Raw genomic sequence first — 27035 nt, forward strand, 5'->3', positions numbered from 1 at the left:
TTATTTTTAAAAGATTAAAATCAGACAAGTTCACCAATTAGACGTTTGCCCACAACGCAAGCGCTTTATTCATGGCTTTAATAAATCTCTTTCAATGTATAACAGGATGGGTTTAATTCACTTTGAAGTCTTTTTAATTAGTTTTCCGGCAGTTTTGGTAACCGAAATTAAATTAAGGTAGCAGTCAGAACCAAAAAGTGAGATTTCGTCTCCCATCTTTAGAACTGACTCAACCGGGTTTTTTTGTTCTAAACTGTCCATCTATAGCTGAGACGCGACTTGGTTCGCGACAGAGCCTGAATCAATCCAAAATTAGCTATCAGCGAAGACCACAACGTAACGGGACAGGAAGGGATCCCCGGGGGGTGCCGGATTACCCGAGGTAATCCGTCCCGTGAATATCTCTTCCTGTGACGCAACACTCCTTACCGGCCCAACATGTAAAGAAGCTTCTACATAGCAATAATTTGCATACCTGTCAATCAAAGCAGTTATTTTAACGTTTTCGTCTAAAAATAAAATATCTTTAAGCTGTCGGCCTTTAGCCGGAGCTATGACAACGCGCTTAACGTCTTGCAAGTCACGGATTTTAACAGATTTTTGAACAGCCCAATATAATGGTCCATTTGTATTACCAGTTGCTATATTAGAGCACTAAAACTGTTTAAAAGCGCGTTTGGCTGAGGATGACTCGGATGGAAGTGGATTGTAATTTGAAAAAGTGAGCCAACGTTTTCAAGTTGTTTCCAGGCGCCTTGAAAAATAGATAGTTATAGCCCAAGTTTGATTTCTATCGCCAAATAAAGGTTATATCTTCCGTTAAATGTTCAAAGGCAATGTTTTCATGTGTAAAGTTGCCTACCGCTTATTTCAGAACAGTTTAAACCAAAAAACTGCGAAATACCCGTGACATAGTCCCTTTAACGTCTCGCAAGTTTAAATTTCTGTTATTATTTAGACGTATTAAAAGTCGTCGGCGCGACATCGAAAAATTGAAAGCCATATATATTTATTTATTTTTGCGACTCGCGAACACAAGGGATGTATAAATGAGTAGTATGCACATACAAAATATGATTCGGCAGCAATCTTGTTGTCGACCTTCACACTTCACTGAAATGTGAAAATATTTTTCTAGTAAATTTAAACGTCTCTTCGCACCTTTGAGGGAGGAAATTTAATGTCTGAGACAAGATTAATAAAAGTTTGGAGGTATGGCAACAGATACGCCATCTCAGATGTCACGACCGCCAAATGTTTTTCGTGTACAAATTAGCTGACTTATGTCAGACTGTCTATTCATCGTTTTTGGCGGGTTAAAATCCTTTCAATTAGCTCAGGTTCCTCAGCTAAGCTTCTTAGCAAGTTGTTTTCATTTCGATTGGCACAATCGCAAACCTTTACAACTGAGAATTTGCCGATGCACGAAACATATACTGAAGCATTAAACTAGCTGGCTTAAACAACTCAGCGAAGTTGCTTCAACGAAGAGACATCGCAGAATCGTTTTGGTGTTTGAAGTTTTATGGATTCGTTCATGTGCCGGACTAAAAGGTCGAATGTGGCTTTCTGGCTTTGGCTAGTATTGTTGGGATGTAAGTATGCATGCATGTCAGAAGCTTTTCTCACTGGCATAAGAAACCCCATAGATAACAAAGTACACATGCAAGTGGGTTAAAATTCACTCCAAAACTGCACAGGGTCTGCACATTCTTTTGTCAATACACAAATCGTTTATTTTTGGCCTGGCTAAACGAGAAACATTGATGCGGAAACAGCAATGTTTATAAAGTGCTTTAGAAATAGATTTCTTATTTTCTAGGGGAAGATTTGCCAACGAAACGGCAAAACACTTAGCCAGGCCGTTAGATTCCTTGTGGTAGTTTTTGGCACTTTTTAACCGACCAGAAAAAAATACATTTTATACAAAAACGCTTGAAAAAGGTAGGGAATCTCTTTAAAAAAATGTTAGAAGATTTCATTTCTGGTGAAAAGTCTAAATAAAAGCTGAAACTAAACCCCAAAAGCCCGCCATATTGCTCACAAATCTATTGCAACCATGATTATCAAAAAAATAAACGCGTTTTATTTGCGTGAAACTCTCAACAGTTAAATTGAATTATTTCAAGTCAGGCACGTTTGGTTTGCCCTTTACCACCACCGACACGTTCTTCAATTCCTGCGGCTTGACGACTTTTCGTGTCAAGGAAATCTTAGTTCTACATAGCAAAGCATTAACTCATTAAAATCAATGAATGATGACAATTTTTAAGACAGGTTTACAAGGAGCTTTCCGAAATGCGGGATCATTGATTTTTCAGTACTTTAGGCAATTGTTTTTCTTAAGAAGTTGATGAAAGTAAGTCGTTTTAATCCGGCCCCCGTTTTAATTTCCTGCCTATGAATGAGCAGTTTGATCCTAGGATCACGCGAGCAATGAAAGCCAGCATTGTATATCTTACAGGCATCGAGCATTTTGTGTTAGAGAGGGACTAGCAAATTCTATAATAAATCATTTTTCGATTGTTGCAGTCTTATCAGTACTATTCAGCCCTATTGTAGTAAAAATCTGGCAACGAAATGACTGATTTCGATCGACATTTCATGGAGCTAATTTTCCGCCCTAGCAAGGTTGAAATCTTTCGAGCTCACCTTGACAAACATGAAATTGAAAAAGACATTTAACAAGTAAATGTATGTGGTTATAGGCTTAGCTTCAAGATAGCTAGTTTTCAGGCATGCCACCCATTAATAGAGGAAGCAAATATCGACATCGGCGTAAATTTTACGAATTTAAACAAGATTAGACCAGGCGCGCGAGTTCTAAATGATTGCCGCAAATCTAATACAAATTTAAATTCTCAGACACAATCAAGAGGTCGGAAGCCTGCTAACAACGTGAAGATTAAAAGGTGTTTTATTTTAACAAGGATTGCATCACGACAACAATAAACTGTAACGAGTATAGGAGAGGGACACTTCATTTGAATGACCAGAGGTAGACCGTTCGAGGTAGTTACGTTTAATTTGGCCAGTTATTTTAAATACCTTTGAGGCAGAAATTCTGGACGCTATGGGCCGACTGAGAGCTGTACTATTTTAAAACGCTTTTTCGCAACAGGCACAGTCTTTAGGCGACAGATCGAACATTCCTAATGCACCTCCCGCCGAATAATGTTTATTTTAATATAAAAATAGGTTTTGGGCTTTGAGTTTTAAAATTAACCTCTGAGAGCAGAGTTAAAAACGCTGGCAACCCAACCACGCGAAAACGTAATATTTGAAATGTATTTTGTCGTGCGCCCAACATTCAGCAACAACTCGACACCCAGTTTGCACAATTTGGACTGTTTACAACATTTAAACACTAATTAGTGATAAAAGGTTTTGGCTATTATATTTTGTTGATTCTAGAGGTAACTTAATATAATCCTATTGGCCTCTACAGTAAAAGGTGTATAAGTCTTTTTTTCTTTCAAATATTAGTACGAAGTAATTTTCATTGACGAACTTTTAAATAGAAACGGAGAAGAAAGTGTCTTGATGGACATTGAAACAACTAACGTGGAACTAAGGGGTCGGGCAGAACATAAATAGAAAGCTATTTAAAAGTAAAGGCAGTTATTGATCCCCGGGGGGTACTCCCTATAATGGCCTATACGGGGAGGCTCCGCCCGAAAGGGGTACCTTTTTCAGGCTTCAGGTATATAAAAGGGTAGGGATTTCACGAGGTTAAGTATACGAAAGGGTATGGAAATCTGTCATTTGGCTATTTAAAAGGGCCTTTAATTAAAATATTTCGAACGGACGCAATTTATGGCTGTATTATTTTAATTTATTAAGCGCTACATAAAAATGACAAGAAAACGTCCTATTTCAAGTCTACGCCATGTCTCTTAGGTATAGTGAAAGGGGTACTTTTTTTCAGTTAAAGGTATACGAAAGGGGTACAATTTCTGTGAAAAACGGTATATAAAAGGGTAAGGGGTTAGAACTTGGGGCGGAGCCTCCCCGTATAAAACTTTTATGAGTAGCCCCCCCGAGTTATTGATGAACATAAATAAATGAAAAGGATCAATTAAGAGGCCCTGTAAATATTCGAGATTATCATGTCAGACGCTTTCATCTTTTGTTTTCTCAGTTTTTTTTTTCTGTCATAAATCTCGTAAGGTATCTGAAATTTTTCTTTGTTGTTTCAGGTGGCTCTATCTTATTGTGGGCAATTTTTTTTCAATAGTCTTATAATACATTTGGATCTGTATTCAAGCGATGACTTACATTTCCGAACTAGTAGTAGTAGTACTTTATTTAAACACATGTCACTAATGAGCCTGGGGCTCGTTTAAAAGTGAACGTGTATTCTAAAAGTTACAATGTAAAAAATTTAAATATGATTATCTATTCAATAAAAATACAAAAATTAGACTATAACATTTAAAATTTAAAAACTAGACTATAAAAATTTAAAAACTACGTAGACAATAAAATTTAAAAATGAAAACTAACCTACTTCTCTCCCTCCCTCCCTCCCTCCTTTTCTACCGACCTTCCAACCCTCTCCTACCTAACTAGAATCCGGAATACGCGATTTTAAAGTACAAATGAAAATTTCTCATTTGATAAAAGTACGGATTTTTCCTATCTCTACCCAGTTGTGTCAAATTTTATCATCTATTCTTTTAATTAACATTTTATCCCGTATTTCAGCTGTATCTTCTTGTCCGGAATTGCTAATCAATATATTACGGCTTTTTAAGACTGGAGAAATTTTTGTTCTGTGAAGCAACTGTGAGTAAATCAGATATTCAACGATCACTTATTCACCTCCATCGCTGTTTAGCTACCTGAGGGAGGGAGGTTACTTTTTATAGTGGACTGTACAGGTAGGCTCCCCCCAAAAGGGATACCTTTTTCAGAGACAAAATAAGCAAGGCTGACACTACGTAGAAATGAATAAACCTTAACGGGACAACGACATGATAGAGTCCAAACTGAAAGTCAAAAATGCAAACTCTGTCATTTTTTAGGGGGCCATTTTGGTGAAAAAGTATGAAACGGATGTGGTCATTGTAATGTAGGTACTTTAAAAGGGTAAATTCTGTGTCCGAGCCATGAGGCTCATACAGCCGGAGTCTTTTTATCTCCTTTTTCTCGGAGGCATTAAGCGACTAGGAGTATTGCTACTCCACCCTGGATGGGATGCTAGTCCGATCGCAGGGTTACCCCCAGCAGTAAATTCGCTGGTACCCATTTATACACCTGGGTGGAGAGAGGCACTGTGAGAGTAAAGTGTCTTGCCCAGTTGAGATTCTAACCTTGTTATGTTCATTTATAAATTATTTGTTTACTTTGCAGCGCCCCGGCCAGGGCTCGAAACCGGGCCGTTCGACTCGGAGTCGAGCGCGCTAACCATTAGGCCACCACGCCTCCCTGTAGGTACTTTAAAGGGGTACTATTTTCTAAGGAAGGTATACGAAAGATTTTTTTATTTATCTCAAAAACGGTATATAAAAGGGCAAGGCTTTGGACCTCAGGGCGATAACTCCCCATATGAAACTTTGCTGACTCTTTTCCCGTCACCCCGTCCCCGGCTTTAGCTAGCTATCAGATCTGGAGTCTTCTTGCGGTAGAATTTATATGATTAAAGGAACACTGTCGTGAGCTTCACTTCAAAAATTCAAGAGCCTAAAGACATGAAAACCCACGAATAGTGGTCCGGTTTTGTTAAAAATTACTACTGATGCCAGTTTACTGAAGCTATAAACTATTGATATTATTGTGATGCAATCAGGAACTTTAGATCTCAACTTGAAAAAGTCAGGCTGATTTTATCAAGTTCTGCCCTTGTGTCCTGAAAAAAAAAAAAACGGCTAAAAATAATAATGGCTCCCTTCTTCCTTCAACAACAATTTACTTTATATCTTCATATTGATGTACAAGTTGCATTTCGTGTACGAACAAGACTACTTCACCAATTATAGTACTTTTTACCGAAAAGAAAAAATACACATGACCATGTAACGATTGTAATTGATTTTCTATTTGTTTTTCAGTGTCCTCGCTCACAGAAACACAATCATTTTTGACGTTAATCACACAGCCATCTTCAAAGCCAGTACAAGCTGGTAATCCTGTGACATTAAAGTGCTCTGCGCAATCTAACAAAAAGATAACCTACGAATGGCAGCACAATAACAATACAATACAAACTGACAAGAAGCCGAGAATTACGATAAGAGATGATGGTTCCTTGAGAATCTCAAAAACAGAATTGGATGATGAGGGGATATATAGATGTCTTGCTTCGATAAAAAGGGGAGCGAGGAAAGGGAGACTTGTGCGAAAAAGCCGACTGGCGTTACTTACAGTTGAAGGTGAGATTTTTGGGGTATGTTTATGGAAAGAGTTTTGTTTGCTTTACTTCACGGCCTGCAGATTAATTTCACCAGTATCCGTGCCGCCGCGTCTAAGGTGGGCTGCGGTTTGCGGTATTAATTAGCTCTATTGTGTCTAAACATTTACACGAGGGCTGTACAATCAGTCTGAAAAACGAAATCCGGCGAATTGGAAAGCACACTTTGATACACTATGAAATGAATAACGGCCCGGTTTTATTAGAACACATCGCAGACAAATACTATTTAACGCTGATTTGTTTATTAAAATGCCGGCTTTTTTCTTACGTAAAAACGGATTTAAAATCCTTACGACTCAAATTTTTTAAGTCTAAGCTAGCAACCGATGAGTCGTTTTATGTTTTCTTGATAAATCCGGATTTCCGTAAAATCCGCTTTTAAATTACCTGTGAATATCAAAGAATAGGCACTCTAAATAGCTAGATTTGTTTACTTCTAGTTGCAATTAAGGCAATTAAGGTGGCCGTTTAAGCCTGGTTTTCACTAGCGACGCAAGCACAAACGCGATCACGCAAAAAGGACAAATTTTGATCCTTGTGCTTGTGCTTGCGTCGCTAATGTCCTCTCTCGGGGACTAAAGCCTTTGATAGGTGACAAGAAATATCTGGATGGAAAACATGAAAGGGATAACGCGCTTAGCTGCGGTCTCGGCACGAATGAGAGATAATTCAATTAAAATAATTGAAAAACTATTAAATCTGACGTTTTGATATTTTTGTTTTGGTGACAATGTAGTGCTACGAAAGCTGTTAATTGGATTATGTTGTTTAAAATAATAAAATATGCCAACAAAAATATTTCGAATGTTTAGATATAAAATTTGCTGGAAATTCGCAAATTCGGGGCCATGCCCTGTAAAATCTGTTAGTCTCATATTTTCAGGTTCTCAGGGTTAAATTAGCCTGCGATCAGGCTTCAGAGGTTATCTGAGAAACCAAGAACTGTCGTACCACATTCGAATGTAATTAGCTACCCATAGCATTACATTCATGCAATACGGATCGATATTAAACCCTTCGCCGTTCACCGTCATTTATAAGTTGTTTTTACAACTTATATTTCTGCAGTGATTACAGACAAAACAACACAGTACACCAATAATTGTAATGTCTGGCCTTAAGTGAAGTGATAGATATTTCGCAGTAATTGCTGATTTAACTTTATCGTTTGTTTACGTCGTCTTCAAACCTCGCCAATACCGGAAGCTGTCTCTTTCGCTTGAAGTATATTTAAAAGTCGGAGTTCACATCAAAAACTTCACCGCATTTATAAAGTCACGAAAAAAAGATGCAGTTTTCGTTAGACTGACAAAAATAACCTATACTTAAAAAGGAAAACAGTCCAAGTCAAAAAAAAAAAAAATGATATCGAATGTTTACAATGATTGAAGAGTCTACAAAAACAGCATTGGGGTGTTGTAAAAACATTTTTCGTTGCAGACGTAAATACCGAACCAATAATACCAAAGTTGATTTGATTAATTGCTTTCGATACACCGAAAATACAGGTGTATTATCGGATTGTCTTATAAGAATGTTGCTAGATTTCGATTTCGGCTGGGAGTAGTGTGCGATCCACGGGTTTTCACCGGGTTCGCTGGTTTTCCTTCCTTTTCAAGAAAACTAACATTGCAAAATTAATTATGTATTTGATCTAAAGAGAGAATCCGCATGAAAACCACTTTATTATACGGCTGATATGGATGGCTTTCCACTCTAATTTTTCTTTTTAATATTTAGTATTTTTGTTTTTGGTCCTAAATATGCACAGTGATTCCCAACAGAGGTTCGTTAATACAAAATAATAATACAAATAACGTGCTTCAGATCCGCCATTTAATTCAGTCACCCGAACAAATTTTGAGGAAATCACAATATATGACGTCACAGACTTAGGAACAATTTTTTTCTGAACGACCTGAACCTAAAATTTCCTCAGAAAATAGAAATTGTTTTCAGTATGGCTTGTCGCGAGTACATTATTACAGTTATTGAGAAAGAGGATCTAGAAGTTTGGAGAATGTTGTTCCATACAAGTCACCTGAATTTTATTGTTTTTCGGTAAAAAGTACTGAAATTGGCGAATAGGTCTTCTCGTACATGAAATGCACCTAGTACATCAAGATGGAGATATAAAGTAAATTGTTGATGGAGGAAGAAGGGAGCCATAATAATTTTAAGGTATTTTTCCAGTCCACCAGGACAAAACTTGAAAAAATCAGCCTGACTTTTTCAAGTTGAGATCTAAAGTTCCTGATGGCATCACAATAATATCACTTGTTTATCGCTTCAGTACACCTGCATGGTGATTTTTAACAAATTTGCACCACTTTTTCATGTCTTTAGGCTCTTGAGTTTTTGAAGTGAAACTGGCGACAGTGTCCCTTTAACACAGTTTTAGCTGGTGAGAAATTAATTTTCATAAAGAGCAAATTTTGTACGAGAATATGTCGATTAATATCCGAACAAAAAATCCTGTAATTTCAGCATATTTCAGTTTTTGGTGACCTTGCAAATCGAGGTCATTTTCACATGGGAAAAAAGGAACACGATCGCAGTTGTTTTTCTCTCTAGTGATCATCTTTAAGATCCTTTGAGTGATTTAATAATTCAGTCTAGCATAAGAGGAGATTTATTAATGAAAAGGCTAAAAAGTTCAAAGCGGCGACGGTCAAAGCTTTACTGAAGTATACGGAAGGATCTGTGTCATGATTTGAAATCCCAGAAAACGGTACAGAGAGAAAAAATCGATCCTGGAGCCCGTTTTGTGTCCCTTGTTTTCTGGGTCCTAAAATTGGGACCCTAAACCCCATGGAGACCTGACTAGTTATGCATAACGCAGATCTAGAGAAAAACTCTGAGAGCCATGCTAACGATGAAATTTTTCTGAACTGTGTTTCTGTTCGGCGATGAAGTGAAAAGCTGAATTTATTGTCTTTTAATTATGCGATTTATTTTAATCCTTATAATAAAGCTTTCTTCAACCATCCGAGGAGAAGATAAATGTCTTTCGTCGAGAACAGCTTATGGAGTGGTCTTATACTAGTGCAAATCTTTTTTTCAGACTGGGCATTTCCTGTTTACAAAGTTTTTGTTTTGAATCGATGCTTCTGGAAATAGTTAGCAGATCATAACAACTCAATCGGTCTGGTTTTGAACTTTTTATAATCTTATCAGCCCTAGATTAGTACACTGTATTACTCCATAGACGGCATTCAACACCAAGCGAATAATTTGTAAAGAGAAACCAACTGTAAGGAAATGTATAATGATAAAGAACAGGAGTCAAGAGAACCGTTAAACGTGCTGCAAGTCGCTTGCAATTCTGATATTAACCTTAAGCTCAGGCTAAGCTCAACGGTAGTATAGACCGACAAAATGGTTCAGACTTGCGAGAAGTTGTGTTGATTTGCGCTCACTTTGATCGAGACCAAGTTTGTGCACAAGTCGACCAAGTCTTGTGGCGTTATCTGAGCACCCAACAGAAGCCAAAGAAGTCTTTCTGTTTACTTCGAGTGCTAATAAACGCCCTGGTTAAGGGAAGCTCGCTCGAAACCCAGTCTGTAGCACTAAAATACCTTTCTTTTTAGCCCACTTCGTGCTCTTGCGAGTATTTGAGCACGTAACACAAGTCTGTATGCAAGTTGATCTAATTTCAAAATTTGTGATAGCCACTTTTTGCGTTCAAAAGCCCACTTGTAATAAATTCATAGTGTTAAAAGTTTCGTGTCCTCTTGAGCTCTTTAGCCTTCTCTGCGGTAAAAACAATAGGCCCCTCAAGTTCCAGCCCATACTCTTTCAACGCGGGCTTCTTCACCCTCAAAGATTACGCAGTTTACTTCAGACACTTGCACTATTCAACCGCAATCCACACGCATATCTGTTTTAAAAAACAGTCTTTTCTTAATTCGCTCTCAGTTCTTGCTCCGTTCGAAAGAAATGTGAGATTCGATCCCACTGAAAAATTCCAAACTGATGACGTAGCCTACAGAGAGATCGACTCCGTGATTGTTTGTTGCTCGATTGTGAATTTTACAATAACTGAGCTTATTTGTGCACACTGATTGGCTAAATTTTATTGTCACTAAAGTACGGATGAAACATGTAAAGCTGACGAAGTCAGCAAAAGTTTTGTTAAGCTTTTCAGCGCTGCATTCTTGATGAGGCAAAAATTGTACCACAAATCTAGTAGTATTCAACGAAGAAATCATCTAAAAAATATGTGACCTAAAACTGAAGAAACCATTACGACTTTGGAGCAAAAAGATGAATATGTTTATTTGAGGATTCAGACCTGAAAATCGGCCGTGAGAGGGAATTTGTGCTGTCGATGAAATTAAGAAGCTAAACCGTGTCTTAGCGGATTATTTTGTGTACAGTTTTCACTGGATTAATGGTTAGTTAGTTGAGCAGTTCGAATTTTTCCTTGTATTTCTGGCCTATTCTTACTAAACTTTAAATAATGATCATCAATAAGATGACAATTTGTAAATTTTCCCGCGTAAGTAACAACTAATCAGAGACACTCCACGGATCTCTGTAGAGTTACGTCATCAGTATGGAATTTTTTAGGTGGAATCTTAAACTTCTCTCACGAACAGGGGATGATTTGAGCTCACGAAGAGTAGCGTTTGTTTCCTTTGGTTATTTTATACTAAGTACTGTTTTCGCTCTAGGCATGTGCAGTGAGGCTACAATCCTGAGCCGCCCCACCCAGACGACAAAGTTCCCCGTGGGGACCGACCTCTCGTTACGCTGTCGCTGCCGTAGTTCAGGCACAGGGACGGTAAGATGGATCAAGAACGGCGCCACAGTCAGACCAGTAAATGGGCGAATTTCTTTGGACCACCGGAAACTGGTTATAAACAATACAAACTTTGCTGACAGTGGAAACTACACTTGTTATGTTACAATAGACAATCTGGGTACAGCTAAATCAGAAAATCTTGAGATCTGGGGTAAGTTCCAACTTGATTAGTATTTATACAAATAAATGTCGATTTCTCCTGACTAGATATTTGTCACGAAAGACACTTTTGACAAACGTCGCACATTTTTCTCCCTGAAAGCTCAATTTTGAGATTACATCAGTGACGCATTCTAAATAGCATTCTGATGGTGAAAATCTGCATCGAAGTAATACTAAATCTTAATTATATGAAAGTAAGAGATACCGGTATGTCAAAGTAAAAGTTTCGCAAATAAGCAGTTCGTGTACAATGACGCAGTTAACAAAGAGATAAATTATCCTTGTCACTGACAAGAAAGCTTGCTTCTGTCCAATTCATGGGGAACAGGGTGGCGCAGTGGTGAGAGCGCTCGCCTCTCACCAATGGTGCTCGGGTTCGAATCCTGGACCGGGCATCATATGTGGGCCGAGTTTGTTGTTGGTTCTTGTCCTTACTCCGAGGGTTTTTCTCCAGGTTCTCTGGTTTGTCTCCCTCCACAAAAACCAACACCCAAAATTCCGTACACTTTCTAACGAACTCCTACTTTTTCTTTGCTTTACACCTCTAGTGGGCGACAAACCTCAGATAAAGGTGCACCCCCCGGATCGCTTGCAAGCTGTAAAAGGACAGACGGTGTACATGGACTGCCTAGCAACGGGCATACCACCCCCACAAATATATTGGTACTATATTGGCCCAGTATGGTCCCAACATGTCAAGCATTCTATAAGAAACGATTCAAAACACGTGATCCATAGCAACGGGACACTGGTGATAAGAAGCCTAGAGACAAAAGACATGGGCGTATATGAATGTGCAACTAGTAATGTCATGGGGTCTACATCCAAGCAGTTCAAGATTTACACACCAAGTAAGTTTAAAGGAGCTATGTCGCGGGGATTTCGCAGATTTTTGGTCTAAACTGTTCTGAATTTAGTGGTAGGCAACATAACCCATAAAAAAACATTATCTTTAAACATCTTAAGGAAGATATAACCTTAATTTGTGGATAGAAATCAAGATACGTGTATTAGTATCGATTTTTTGAAGACGCACGGATACAATTTGAAAAGTTTCGCCTTAATTTTTCAAGTTGCAATACATTTCCATCCGAGCCATCCGTAGTTACAAGTTTCAGTGCTCTAAAAGAGCAATTGTTAATAAAAATGGACCATTATGTTAAGGTTTCCTACGACACAAATTAAATATATATTTTGCCTTTTCAAAAATCTGTTAAATTCCGTGACAAAACCCCTTTTAATAAAAAAAATGATTAAATGCCTCAGTTTTGGTCGTTCCACTTCAGTGTCGTGTTCATTTTTTGTCATCTTGGTGAAACATGTCACATTTAGTCTTTCTCCCAAGCATATTTATTAGACGGTTGAATCCCTTTGTTTGGAAACGTAGCAGCTTCACCTAAGAGGATTTTCTTTATTCCCTTTACCTTACAATACATTAAATTCCGTTGTCTCCTCCCCCCTAGGAAGTAGCGAGAAATTATTGACAAATCATAAAGTAGTGAACACGAAAGTAACTGGTTTGAGTTTCTGCTGATTTCATGAGCTCAAGCTTTTGAATTTCTAGCAGTTCCATTTAAGTATTTAACAAAAAAGTATAAAAACACAAACAAAGGATTTGAAAGTTAGCAATTGCGGAAGGCATTACTCCCTTGAAAAAACGATACAAGTGTTGATTACTGTTCACTTTTTTCTATGCAGTAAATTTTAGAACGAAACCAAAAAACACAACAGTGGTAGTAGGTAAAATCACCGTGCTACGCTGTAACGCTTCTGGAATTCCTGAACCCGACATAAGCTGGCGAAAGGAACATGGCGGTCTAGATAAGAAAAGATTCCGGCAGCTCTCCAACGGCTATCTTCACATTAGGGATGTGCATATGTCCGATGCTGGAGGCTACTTCTGTGTGGCTATTACTAGTGATGACTTGAAGGAGATCAAAGCAACACTTCGAGTAGTAGGTAGGACGCAAAGATTTGTTAACAAACGCGCGAGCTGTTAGTAGAGCAATTTGCATTTGCTTTGGTTTTGTATTAGAGCAGTTTTCAGTTGAGTGTCGTAAAACCAAAACCAAAGTAATTACTCTGGCCAATCACAAAGGACACAGACAATCCAGTGAACCAATCAAAACTCGAAGCAAATACATGTAGCTGGCACGAAGCGCGGAAAAACGTGCGCGAGCTAGTCACGATTGGTTTTGGTTTTACTTCATCTTATTGGCTAAGAAAGTGGCGCGAGATTTTTAAGCCAATCACTAAGCGTAGTAATTCAAAACCAAAGCAAACGCAATTAACTTTCGACACTCAAGTGAAAACCGCTCTACTACGCTCAGTGATTGGTTTAAAAAACTCACCCCACTTTCTTAACCAATCAAAACTAAAACCAAAACCAATCTTTCGCTCGAGCACGTTTTTCTGCACTTGGTAAAGAGATTTAACTCGCTGGTTCACACGAGTGATGCAAACGCAAACGCAAATGCGAGGAAAAACACGTGTGAACTAGCACAACGCAAGCGCAAGCGCAGAGGTAAGCACAAGAACTTGGCTTGCGCTTGCATTTGTACTTGCTTCACGTGTGAACATTGCTAACACAAATACAAGCGCAAAATGTAAGCAAGCAAAGCGTGACTTGTCCGCCATCTTGGAAAAAGTATAAATTTCTCGACGCGATATTTAAGGTCAAGTTTTTTTTTAATTCATTTACCTCAAGCTCTATTAAATTTGATTAAGTTTCTAATAGTTAAGGTTGTACTTTGCGAATAATATGCAGTAATTTAATTTCTTTTGTAGAAGATATCGTTGCAGTTGACCAAAATTTAGGAATTTGTCAAACAGTAGTTCTTCGACACTTTGGGTAAAAGAGGTGCCGTTTTCTTCATTGAAGGGTAGTATTTGCATTTGCGTCTCGCACGTGAACCGGGACTTTTAAAGCAACAGTATGCGAACGCACCTCAATTGCAACAAACAATGATACCTTATTATAGGAAATAAACGCTTGTGTTAATTAAGGTATTTGGAATTAACGCGACTTGAATTAACGCGATCGAAGGAATAGTTGCTCCCAAATAAAGAAAATTAACGCGAAAGAGGGGGTAACATTTCAAAATGAAGGAAATTAACGCGACGTACACAAAGGAAAAGAGAACTTGTTGAGACAACGGGAACAAGTTCATTTTAACACAAAGGAATCTGACCGCCTCGAGCGTTCTTCACAGTTTTAGTGTTCCGGTAGTGTTTTGCGTTAATTTCATCAAATCACATCACCTTTGTTTCACCTCGGATTCATGAAGCGTTAATTTCCTATAATAAGGTATGTTCTATTTGATTTCCTTTCTTGCAGAAAGTGACGTCATAAAACTAAGCCACTCACACAAACACAGTATTGAGGCATTCCTGGGCGCACGGAGAAAAATCACGTGCGACTTTCACGGAAGCCCACCAATTACGGTCACGTGGGCAAAGAAAGGTTTAGACAAGCTGCCGAGTAGAGTGGAGCATCATGGGACTTCAATGGTGATAAAGAAGGTTGCCCTTTCGGACGCTGGTCAATACATCTGCAATGCATCAAATGCATTTAGCTCCGGCACGACCTACGTCAATGTATCTGTTTATGGTAAGTGGAGTAACAGCTGTACTGAACTCACTACTCCTGAGAATAGTGTTTATGATAATAAAAAAATGACCTTTGGGTTCATCGCTGGTTTCCGTAGTGTAGTGGTTATCACGTCCGCCTAACAATGATAGCATTGAGAACGCGGATATGATTACTTTCTTTGTTTGTTTTGGGGGGAATTACGGGACCTTGTTTTTCGATGAAATGAAATAGATGGCAATTCTATATTAATCTCAGACCGCCATTTTGGAATTGGACCGCCATTTTGGAATTGGGCTTGAACTGGCGGACCGCCACGCGGAAGGTCGCCGGTTCAAGCCCGGCCGGAAACATGTTACTTTTTTCTTTTTTTATTTCTCCTTTTATTTAAGGGGAATGGGAAAACTTTATGATGTTATATTATTTAGTTTCCTTTTATATCTTTACAAATTTTATCGGGTATAAATAACAGATGTGATGATGATGACGATGATGATGATAATCTCATAAAGTAGGGAAAAATACGCCGTTTATTGTAACGAATTTTAAAATGCATGCTCTTAGATCTTATAAAGTCGTTCATTATCCATAGAAATTTTGGTTAAAAAACAAAATTGGATACCACATATATTGCAGGTCGATCAGGGTGTGATGTCACCCGTGGCGGCCAGTCTAGGCCCTTAACTCAAAAAGGGGTTAAAATCCTCATATAGGGTGGGATAGGGAAAGTTTAGGACTGGACTCGTGGGGTAAGAGCAGAATAAGATGTCTTTGTACGCCAAGTAAGGATTGAATGAACACATTTTTTTTTCAACAGATCCGCTGCGGTTCCTGATTGAGCCAAGCAACAAGACAGCTTTTGTCGGGGACTCAGTTTGGTTTCACTGTGTAGCCACAGGCAGCCCAAAACCTAGAGTCACGTGGCTTAAACACGATCAAGGCGGGCGACCGCTGGACGAAGAAAAATACAAGGCGCACGAGAACGGGTCACTGAACATAAGAGATGTACAGTTCAGTGATAGAGGCCGGTACTTCTGCATTGCTGCAACGAATGTTGACTTGAAACAGAAAACAGTGCATCTTGAAGTGAAAGGTAAACCTGCGTAAACGTTGATACAGATTAATCGGTCATTTCTCCTTACTTTTTTATTACAAATTCAACTAGGTATGTTATGAGAATTGAGGACGTAATCATGTCAGAAGAAACGCTTTGATTGAGAGTCAATTCTCCCAAAGTGATATAAAGAAACCTATAAAAAGAAAATAGACTGCAAAACAGTCCGTATTTTAGCGCGGTTCGCTGGGCGAAACGCAGCTCCTCTAGAGAATCTTGAACGGCGCTTTACATTTACCAAGTCGCACATCACGCATCTGACGGACTTCGAGAAAGACGGTCTATTAAAGGAGTCGTTCATTCTGCAGACCGCCATATTTTTTCTTCCTAGGTCGCAAATTTCTTTAACTGAGACCGCAATATACTTTTTGGCCGTAAACTACCAGAAAATAAATGTGCCCTCAGACCGACGCTCAGAATTTCTGCCTTACCTAAGCTTTCTCGTCTCTCTCATTTCTCCTTTTTCTAGCCTTTGCTCCGATAAAAAATTGGCTCATCCCTGATTTCCAATGTTAGGTAAAGCACAGTAAAATTCCCTCACCCCACTTCTGTCCAGTCTTTTTTCTCCTTTGAATTAGCACCATTGATTTTTGAAATTTGCCAATATATACCTTAAATCAAAAGACTCCACAATTCAGAACAGCTAATGAAAAAATTACAAAATAATGACTGAGACCAATCTTCAACATATCAAGTTTATAATCACCTCTTATGATCGTACGCAATGTAGCCGATGATATAGGCCCTGAAGGGAGGGGGGAGAAGGAATAAATCCCATTTCCCAGCCAATGTTTGCCAAAATACCAGTCCCATCCTATCATTTTGTTTGCGATTCCCAGCCCCAGTGACCCAAATCTCTTTTCCCCACTAAGAAAGTAGGCTATTTAACCCTTCAGGTCCCTTTTATTTGACAGACCATTTTACCATTCCTTCTGTTGTTTTTAGAAAACCCAACGCAGCAAAACGACGAGCTACAAGATCAAGCATTAATGTCAGATTCAGCTTGCATGGACTTCAGTCATGTTGTGACAATCTATATTTTAACAATGATAAATATACTGATATTTCCTTGACATAGGTTTGATATAGTACCCTAGCTGAAAGATCTACCAATCTTTTCATCCAGTCATTGCACCTAAGTTGCCCCAGATACCCTAGGTCGTTGGAATAAGCTGCCACCGTCTTCCACGCCGGCTTTAAAGCGGTGAAAGGACCGCTGGACTACTGCACAGAATGCTACTTTTTTTTTATTGCGAGTGTCAAGTTTAAGTACTGTAAATAGATAATAGGGGCACTTCTAGTTTAAAAAACTACGGTCAAATAATGTTTTGTGATATTTATCATAGGATTTAATCGCAGTACTGAATCTGTCAAAATAGGTTTAATTTCTTAAAACGCGAGATCAGAATTTCCATTTCCTATGGATAGTCTGCGTGAGCATTTTGAAGTCGAATGTTATAAATATTTTCGTTGCTGGCGGTAAAACCTCGATTTGACGAACCTCTATATAACGAAGTCCTCGGTAAAACGAACGATATTCTTTACCCCAACAATAGTAAAATGTTTGGAAAAGAACCTCGATATCATGAAATCTCAGTCGTTATAGAGAACATATTTTGCCAGATGGCCCTTAGTTATACCATAGTTCCACTGTAATGGGCTCCTAGACGCGGTTCAATTCAAGTTTATGCGATATTTTTGCAACAGATATTTGTGTATATCGAGTATATAACTTAAAAATAAAACTTAAGGTAAAAGCTGTTAAAAATTAATTCTAAACGTTTTCGATCTGTTCGATCATCACAAGAGTGAAAAAATCTGCATACGCTCATCGTTCTTATAGTTCAGATAACACCAGTTATGTAATACCCGTTCCCATTGGGAACAAGGTGAGGTCCAGTGATTGCACTTGTTTGTTTAGTTCAGGGTGGTAGCGTGCAATGTAGAATGCTTCTTTTATTCTTCTTTTTAACCATGAGTGGGCAGTGGTTAAAACATTCCACGTGAACTTGTGATTAGGGTGTTTTCTGATGTGCTTGGCTGGCTCTGACTGCTTATTGACATCTGAATGTTCGTTAACACGAACCTCGAGGTTGCGTGCTGTTTCGCCAATGTAGTCCGGCGGCAAGGAAGAATTGTCATGACTATCTCATTGCAGAAAATAGAGATATGCATGGTGAACTCTGCTAAGAACCACTCCAGTTCACCGATTGCCGTAAATGGCTCAGCCCGCCGAGACCCCCGCGAAGACGTCGTCATAGACTCAGGAATGACCTCAGTGCAGGAATTGACACCAAAAGAGTGAGCCACACACACAGTGGAGAGGGGAGGACGCCGCCGGGAGGGGGGAGCGAAGGACCAGCGATGGGGGGGCAGCAGAAAAAGGACCGACAGGAAGGGGGGAGCCGACGGAGTGGTGACAGGAGCAGCGGAGAGAGGGAGCGAGGACCAGGAGCCGGGGAGCCGGACCCGAGCGCGTGGGGTCGCGGAAGCGGACGGCGGAGCACGCGCCAGGAGGGACGCAACAGAGGGAGCAGACACGAGGAAGAAGGGGGGACAGCCAGGGCGACAGCACCAAGAGCTAGACCCCCGTGGAGCCCAGAGAGAAGGCGAGACCAGGGGCCGGAGCGGTCGGGAATGTGGGGAAGCGCGAGAGAGTGGGAGGAGGGGGGGCGGGGGGCGGCTGGAGGGACGAGGGGGGGCGGGGAGAGGGAGGGAGGGAGAAGGGAGAGAAGAAGGGAGGGACAAGCCAAGAGGACGGCGGGGAAGGGAGGGGAGTGGAGAGACGGGAGGGGAGCCCCGCGAGGGGGAGACAGAAAGAGAAAGGAGAAGAGGGAGGGAAGAGGAAGGAGGGAGAAGGAGAGGCACGAAGGGGGAGGCGATGGCGACCTCGGAGGGAGCGGGCCACCAACAACACAACGACGGACGCCCACGGGAGGACAGGCGGAGTGGAAGCAATGCGAGCGGCCAGGGGAAAGGCACAACGCCGGAGAGCCGCGGACTAATGTATGTTACTCCACAATTACACTTGCCTTTGTAGATGACGTGTGACGGGTGTGTGATTTTGTCTTTTAACTTGAATATTGATTCCGTCTTGCGTGTTTGCCACATTATGAAGAAGTTAAACCTCCATTTGGTGTACATGTTAAGCTTCTTTAAGAATTTCCTACTTTCTACTTCATTTGTTCTGCAGAAAGGGATGCGAATTCCAAGTTTAGGTCTTTCATCGAACCAGTGGACAGGAATTATTGTTTCGTCGCTTTTTGGGTTTTCAAAATCGCGGATGACTTCATTCACCAATTTCGTGGGGTATCCTGCTTTGATGAATGAATGTTTGATGGCTTTGACTTCTGCTTGCCAATTGGTGGCTATTCTTTTTGCTCGATGTAGGGCCCCTAGAATAGTATTGCGCTTCCACCTTTCTGGGATGGCCGATTTCCAATGTACTTGTAGTTTACCCGGTTTTTGGTAGACGCTGGTGGTGAAGTTTCCCTCATGATGGTTGAAAGAGGTGTCCAGGAAGTGGCCAGGGTTTTCTTCCACGGTAAACTTGATGTTTGGATGGTAGCTGTTTAACTTATCAAGTAGATTGTCGGGAGCATTTGCCTTCCTTTTGCTAAAACAATCATCCACGTACCGGTCATAGAAAGGTAAATTCTGTGGTGTTACGATGTCTTCCTCTAGTTTGCACATAAAGATGTTGGCTAGGGTGGGAGACAATGGGTTCCCCATACTGGATGCAGTATGGGGAACCCATTGTCTCCCACCCTAGCCAACATCTTTATGTGCAAACTAGAGGAAGACATCGTAACACCACAGAATTTACCTTTCTATGACCGGTACGTGGATGATTGTTTTAGCAAAAGGAAGGCAAATGCTCCCGACAATCTACTTGATAAGTTAAACAGCTACCATCCAAACATCAAGTTTACCGTGGAAGAAAACCCTGGCCACTTCCTGGACACCTCTTTCAACCATCATGAGGGAAACTTCACCACCAGCGTCTACCAAAAACCGGGTAAACTACAAGTACATTGGAAATCGGCCATCCCAGAAAGGTGGAAGCGCAATACTATTCTAGGGGCCCTACATCGAGCAAAAAGAATAGCCACCAATTGGCAAGCAGAAGTCAAAGCCATCAAACATTCATTCATCAAAGCAGGATACCCCACGAAATTGGTGAATGAAGTCATCCGCGATTTTGAAAACCCAAAAAGCGACGAAACAATAATTCCTGTCCACTGGTTCGATGAAAGACCTAAACTTGGAATTCGCATCCCTTTCTGCAGAACAAATGAAGTAGAAAGTAGGAAATTCTTAAAGAAGCTTAACATGTACACCAAATGGAGGTTTAACTTCTTCATAATGTGGCAAACACGCAAGACGGAATCAATATTCAAGTTAAAAGACAAAATCACACACCCGTCACACGTCATCTACAAAGGCAAGTGTAATTGTGGAGTAACATACATTGGCGAAACAGCACGCAACCTCGAGGTTCGTGTTAACGAACATTCAGATGTCAATAAGCAGTCAGAGCCAGCCAAGCACATCAGAAAACACCCTAATCACAAGTTCACGTGGAATGTTTTAACCACTGCCCACTCATGGTTAAAAAGAAGAATAAAAGAAGCATTCTACATTGCACGCTACCACCCTGAACTAAACAAACAAGTGCAATCACTGGACCTCACCTTGTTCCCAATGGGAACGGGTATTACATAACTGGTGTTATCTGAACTATAAGAACGATGAGCGTATGCAGATTTTTTCACTCTTGTGATGATCGAACAGATCGAAAACGTTTAGAATTAATTTTTAACAGCTTTTACCTTAAGTTTTATTTTTAACCTTTTATCGGCGAAATGTATATATGAGTATATAACTGTTTCGTAGCAGTAAAGCCGCGCTGCTATGCATCCAGAGGCTTGGTTGCATATTTCACAAGGTAGAACTTGTTTGTAAGTGTATGTAACCATGGTAACAAGTCGTTTCCCTTTCTATGGAAATTGTATTAACTGTACATATAAAGGAATGTTAGAGCTAAAAAAGTGTGGTTTCATTTGATGGAGAGTCTGCAATCATTCGTCTGATCATAGAGAGTCGCAAAAAGGGGATTTTCTTGAACCGTAAGAGCCTTTCTTCCAGTGAATTGAAGACTTTCAATAAAGTTCCTCGTCTTTTTTATGGCGGGCTCTCACGTCAAAAAAAACAACTGTCATTTCATGTTTATAACTTATTCATGATCACCAGTGATTAGGCATCTGTTTGAGACCATAATTGTTGCGTGAACTGAAAAAGAGTCGTAGTATTGCCTGATCTGTCAAAGTTGAGGAAACTGTTTTGCACCTTAAAGGGACGGCATCTCCAGACTGGTTGTCCCAAATTTGCCGCTAAATACCCTGAAGAGTGGTTTAATAGTTCGACCACACCTTAGTTTATTTAAGGTATAATGGAAGGAAAATTGACGTTTTCAATTCGTTCCAAGTGAAATTGTGTGCAAACCAATCAATGCTAACCCCAATAAAGTGTATATTTTCTGAAAGCCTATTGAATATGAATTGTAATTTTCGATTTGTTTTGAATTCCAGTAAATTGTAGACTTTCAATAAAGTTTTTCGTCTTATTTATGGCGGGCTCTCACGTCGAAAAACCGTCATTTAATGTTTATAATTTATTCATGATCACCATTTGTTTGATCATATAGACCATAATAAGCAACGTCACCATTTTGTTTGCGTAACATTAGATATACTGAGAACACGTTTACGCGAGCGCCTAATCTTTTATGTGGAATTTGATCTACATTTATTGGTCTAAAAAAGGTGTCTTATATTTTTCTTTCCTTGTTCAGCAAGAAAAGAAAAATCCCAGACACCCCTTTAAGACGATATATGTAGATAAAATTCCACATAAAAGTTTTGGCGCTCATGTAAAGGTGTTCTCAAATAAATCTAATGCGGTTTGCACACAATTCGTCTCGTTTGTTTATATTTTGCATTAAGTTCTCCTTGTGTCATGTCAGATACATCATCTGTTCTTCATCATTTTAATTAAAATCAAGTGAGCTGGCGGTCTTACATGCAAAGAGTGGTTGCAAAGAATGCGAAAAAGCCCCTACCTGATCTGAGGCTATACAGGATCCTCAAACACGTCACACGAGGTTGAAAATAGCCTGATCGCGTGATGAGGCCCCTTAAAGAACGATAACCACGTGACACATGTCAATCTGCAAGCGTTCAGCTCGCAGATTGAGAGATTTCAGTGCCTGCCTGAAGGATTTTCCGTTCTCTTAAGTTAATTACTTGTACGTAGTTTGTTGTGACAAGCAACAAACGCTATGGAACTGCTGCTTAAGAAGAACCTTGCTCAATTCATCTGGGTTTGGCTTTGTTTTGTCCTGTTAGGTAAGCATAGTTTGCCTATATTACAGCATCTTGTAGCTATTTTATTTTAACCGGGCTTGGCAATGTAACAGTTATTCTACCATTCCTTGGGTCAGAACGACACCTTTTCGCCAGAGACACATCTTTCAAATGTTGTGTAGGTTAACCTGCGATTAGGCGTTCATTTTTTTCGCAGCGGGAGGAAAGAGAAAAAAAGGAACCCTCCCGCCGCGTTAAAAAAACTCATCGCAGGTTATGTGGATGTCGGATTGAGGATTCTAAATGGTGAAATTGGGCTCGTTATTTGTGATCACCCGGTGATAATTGGAAGGAAAAGCAAATGTGCGTTGTGATAAAAAAAACAAAGAGACCCAAAGACCACCCACGAAAACGAAGACTTACTACTACGACAACAAAAAGCCAGAAGGGGAAACCGCGGAATTTTCAAAATTCAAAACGCGACATGTTGAGACACGTACTACACGGGAGGTCAAGGAGACTAGGTTATCGATGTGATGGCCATTTGACAATTTTTTTTTAATTCTGCCCCCCATAGCTACTTTTATTGTGTTTATGATAGATTCAAATGTAGAGCACTTCTACTAAGAGAATTGACGTTGGCCCGAACTTATTTATTTAGGGAAAGTTCATTTAATATAACAAGGGAAGGGGATGAAGATATTGAAACTCGAAGCTTGAAATTTTAGCAGCTCCCTTCGCTAGCGGTTCAATTTTTTAGGAGCCCCCCCTTTGGTAGTCGAAAAAATTTCAGACCCCCCCCCCCTTCTCCTTCAAGTCCTTTGCTCCCCTGATAAAAGATCGCTCATCTGAATCATCTGGCGATGAAACACAGTAGGCAGTCTGCCATCAAGGGGTCACTGAGAACTGAGAACTACCAATACTTGATTGATAGATTAATTAAAGCAGCAAAGTAGTAAGTTTGTACGATCGATCTGACATTTTTTTTTTATTTAATGTTTTTTTATTGATTTAAGTTACAAGATATAAAGATTACAAAATACGAAGATTACGTTGTGCTAATGTAATTAATAACAATGTGCTTATAGACAAGAAAAATAAGTTAAAAACAAAAAAAGGAGAAAAAGAAAAGAAACAACAAAGAATAACAAAATACTGAAAAACTAAAAGAAAATTGTAACAACTCAAAAACAAATCCTAGATTTACATATATCACAATGCGTATACCCACTCTCGTAACCATATATTTAAAATATCACACTACGTTAACGTAAGTACTTTAATTAGTTTCTCCCATTTCTTAAGATGTTTGTCTAATTTGTTATTCTCCCTAGCAATATGAAGCTCAATACTATACATACGTCGGGCTCTTGCAATAAAACCTGAGAGATTTGGCAAGTTCTTTTGGCACTTTATAGAATAGAAATAATGTTTACCCAACAATAACATATGGTTAATTATAGTAAAGTCATCTACACTGTTAAATTTCCCAAAAATTAAATCTGTCTCTTTTATTGTATCAATGCGGATGCCATTATCTCTTAGCCAGGACAACACAGATTTCCAGAATTCGGAAGATTTTGCACAGAAAAAAGTAAATGCTCGATGGATTGTGCTTCCTTTTGGCAAAAAGTTCACTTAGATGAGTCCACTATGCCAAGGCGAAAAAGCTTTTCATTTGTGTAAACAATACAATTCAAAACTTTATATTGAAATTCCCTGATTTTTGATTCTAATGTAGTACAGAAGGCTAAGGAATAAACTTTCTCCCAATTAACAATTGTGTCAGGATACTTGTCTGCTAATTTCATTTTAGCAGAGGGCGGAATCTGTTTTTTCTCAATGAAAGATTGATAGACTTGCTTCGAAGAGACATCTAAGATTGGCACAGAGTTATCATTATCCAGCTTAACAGTTGGTGAGTTTGGCAAAGGTACAACTAATGACTCATCGCCAGAAGCTTTAGCAAGAGCACGCCATTCGGTAGCCGGGATTGAATTTACAATGCTCATAAGAAAAAATCTCTGTTCTGGGGATACTAAAGGCGAAATAACATCACGTGAAAAGAAATTATTTATAAAAATCACATCACCTATTTTTAAAAAGCCAAGTTCAATTAAATCCTTTCTTTACAGGGACATTTTTCCAATACATAAAAACTTATTGTTCCAAATAATCTCGTTTGAAGCATCCTGAGATGAGCTTGGTTTCTTCCCATTTAGCTCCGACCACGCATCAAGGCATTCCTTATAATAAGCTGGTAAATGGATCTTGAGATAAGAGGTGTCAAAGTTACAGTACAGGACAAAGCGTCCCCCAATCGGCGAAAGGAGCTTGGCGAAAATAACGGGCTGAAGTTGTCTGCCAATTCACTGCCAATTCGCCAGCTGCCAATTCGCCCTCTAGAAGAACACTGCCAATTCGTTTCTCTTTTGGTTTTTAAACAACTGTCGTTACCAATGTGTTGCCACGTTAGAAGGAATGTTAAAATTAACATTTGCGCACACGCGCAAACAAACAACGCAAATGCGCAACGATAACTGTATTCAAATAATTCCTAACACTCAGTGAGAAAACGTACATCAATTTGAATATGCACGTGGTAATAACTTTACAAAAATGCGGTCACTATTTCTTTTTTTACAGTTTATGGAATACCTCTCTAATATACATTTCATCTCTTGACAGCAGAACCCCATCTCTCAATCTTGCGGTAGAAATATATGGCTCCGAACATCGGCCATGTTCGACAGTTTTCTGCTATTTGCCTTTGTCATTTAACTTGTCGGGCCTAATAACTTTTGTTTTTATCTATTATTAGTTTCTGATTGTGTATTAAATCAAACAACCGCTATATGCTTTTATATCTCTCGACACTAGAATCTCTCTTGCTCCACAGTTCGCAAGGATTATGGTCGCAAACTTCACACATATCTTATAACGTACAATAATACGGCCGCCATCTTGTAACTAAATGCGACCTTTCGGGTCTAATAACATCGAAAGTGTTATTACTACAATCTCAGACTTATTATTAAGTTAAACTACTGTCCCCTGGTACTTCATCTCTTGATATAAGGATTTCATCTCTCCCACAGTTCAAAAGAATTATGACCGTCAACATCGGCCATAATTGTAGATACGTCCGCCATCTTGTAACGAGATGCGACCTTTCGGGTCTAATAACATCGTAAGTGTTATTACTGAAATCTCAGACTTATTATTAAGTTAAACTACTGTCTCCTGTTACTTCATCTCTTGATATTAGGATTTCATCTCTCCCACAGTTCAAAAGAATTATGACCGTCAACATCGGCCATAATTGATAGATACGTCCGCCATCTTGTAACGAGATGCGACCTTTCGGGTCTAATAACATCGTAAGTGTTATTACTGAAATCTCAGACTTATTATTAAGTTAAACTACTGTCTCCTGTTACTTCATCTCTTGATATAAGGATTTCATCTCTCCCACAGTTCAAAAGAATTATGACCGTCAACATCGGCCATAATCGATTAATACGTCCGCCATCTTGTAACGAGATGCGACCTTTCGGGTCTAATAACATCGTAAGTGTTTTAACTACAATCTCAGGCTTAATATTAAGTTAAACTACTGTCCCCTGGTACTTCATCTCTTGATATAAGGATTTCATCTCTGCCACAGTTCAAAAGAATTATGACCGCCAACATCGGCCATAATTGTAGATACGTCCGCCATCTTGTAAAAAAGCGACCTTTCGGGTCTAATAACATCGTAAGTGTTATTACCGAAATCTCAGACTTATTATTAAGTTAAACTACTGTCTCCTGTTACTTCATCTCTTGATATAAGGATTTCATCTCTCCCACAGTTCAAAAGAATTATGACCGTCAACATCGGCCATAATTGATTAATACGTCCGCCATCTTGTAACGAGATGCGACCTTTCGGGTCTAATAACATCGTAAGTGTTTTAACTACAATCTCAGGCTTAATATTAAGTTAAACTACTGTCCCCTGGTACTTCATCTCTTGATATAAGGATTTCATCTCTCCCACAGTTCAAAAGAATTATGACCGTCAACATCGGCCATAATTGATTAATACGTCCGCCATCTTGTAACGAGATGCGACCTTTCGGGTCTAATAACATCGTAAGTGTTTTAACTACAATCTCAGGCTTAATATTAAGTTTAACTACTGTCCCCTGGTACTTCATCTCTTGATATAAGGATTTCATCTCGCCCACAGTTGAAAAGAATTATGACCGTCAACATCGGCTATAATTGTAGAAACGTCCGCCATCTTGTAAAAAAAGCGACCTTTCGGGTCTAATAACATCGAAAGTGTTATTACTGAAATCTCAGACTTATTATTAAGTTAAACTACTGTCTCCTGTTACTTCATCTCTTGATATAAGGATTTCATCTCTCCCACAGTTCAAAAGAATTATGACCGTAAACATCGGCCATAATTGATTAATACGTCCGCCATCTTGTAACGAGATGCGACCTTTCGGGTCTAATAACATCGTAAGTGTTTTAACTACAATCTCAGGCTTAATATTAAGTTAAACTACTGTCCCCTGGTACTTCATCTC

The 27035-nt window shown here is 39.3% G+C and overlaps 1 protein-coding gene and 1 non-coding gene across 2 annotated transcripts; both read left to right on the top strand.

Annotated features, from left to right (window-relative positions):
• Positions 1–1372: 1372 nt before the first annotated feature.
• Positions 1373–20502, top strand: LOC144634316 (contactin-3-like). The gene is made up of 9 exons (XM_078493232.1): positions 1373–1595; positions 6054–6374; positions 11092–11373; positions 11933–12235; positions 13083–13343; positions 14722–14994; positions 15791–16066; positions 17033–18189; positions 20414–20502. The coding sequence occupies exons 1-8, from the start codon at positions 1526–1528 to the stop codon at positions 17158–17160; spliced, it is 1914 nt and encodes a 637-aa protein (XP_078349358.1). The 5' UTR covers positions 1373–1525; the 3' UTR covers positions 17161–18189; positions 20414–20502.
• On the top strand, positions 15082–15326 carry Trnav-aac (transfer RNA valine (anticodon AAC)). The gene is made up of 2 exons: positions 15082–15118; positions 15291–15326. It is a non-coding gene; the product is annotated as a tRNA-Val (tRNA).
• Positions 20503–27035: the final 6533 nt, after the last annotated feature.

This window comes from Oculina patagonica, chromosome 13 (genome assembly GCF_052425735.1).
Source record: "Oculina patagonica isolate OP01 chromosome 13, crgOcupat, whole genome shotgun sequence".
Lineage (NCBI taxonomy): Eukaryota > Metazoa > Cnidaria > Anthozoa > Scleractinia > Oculinidae > Oculina > Oculina patagonica.

Excerpts from the sequence above, each read along its gene's own strand:
- LOC144634316 (XM_078493232.1), top strand. The coding sequence starts at position 1,526 with ATGGATTCGTTCATGTGCCGGACTAAAAGGTCGAATGTGGCTTTCTGG. Across the intron at positions 11,374-11,932 it reads AGAAAATCTTGAGATCTGGG|TGGGCGACAAACCTCAGATA; the intron begins GTAAGTTCCAAC and ends TTACACCTCTAG. Across the intron at positions 13,344-14,721 it reads AGCAACACTTCGAGTAGTAG|AAAGTGACGTCATAAAACTA; the intron begins GTAGGACGCAAA and ends CCTTTCTTGCAG.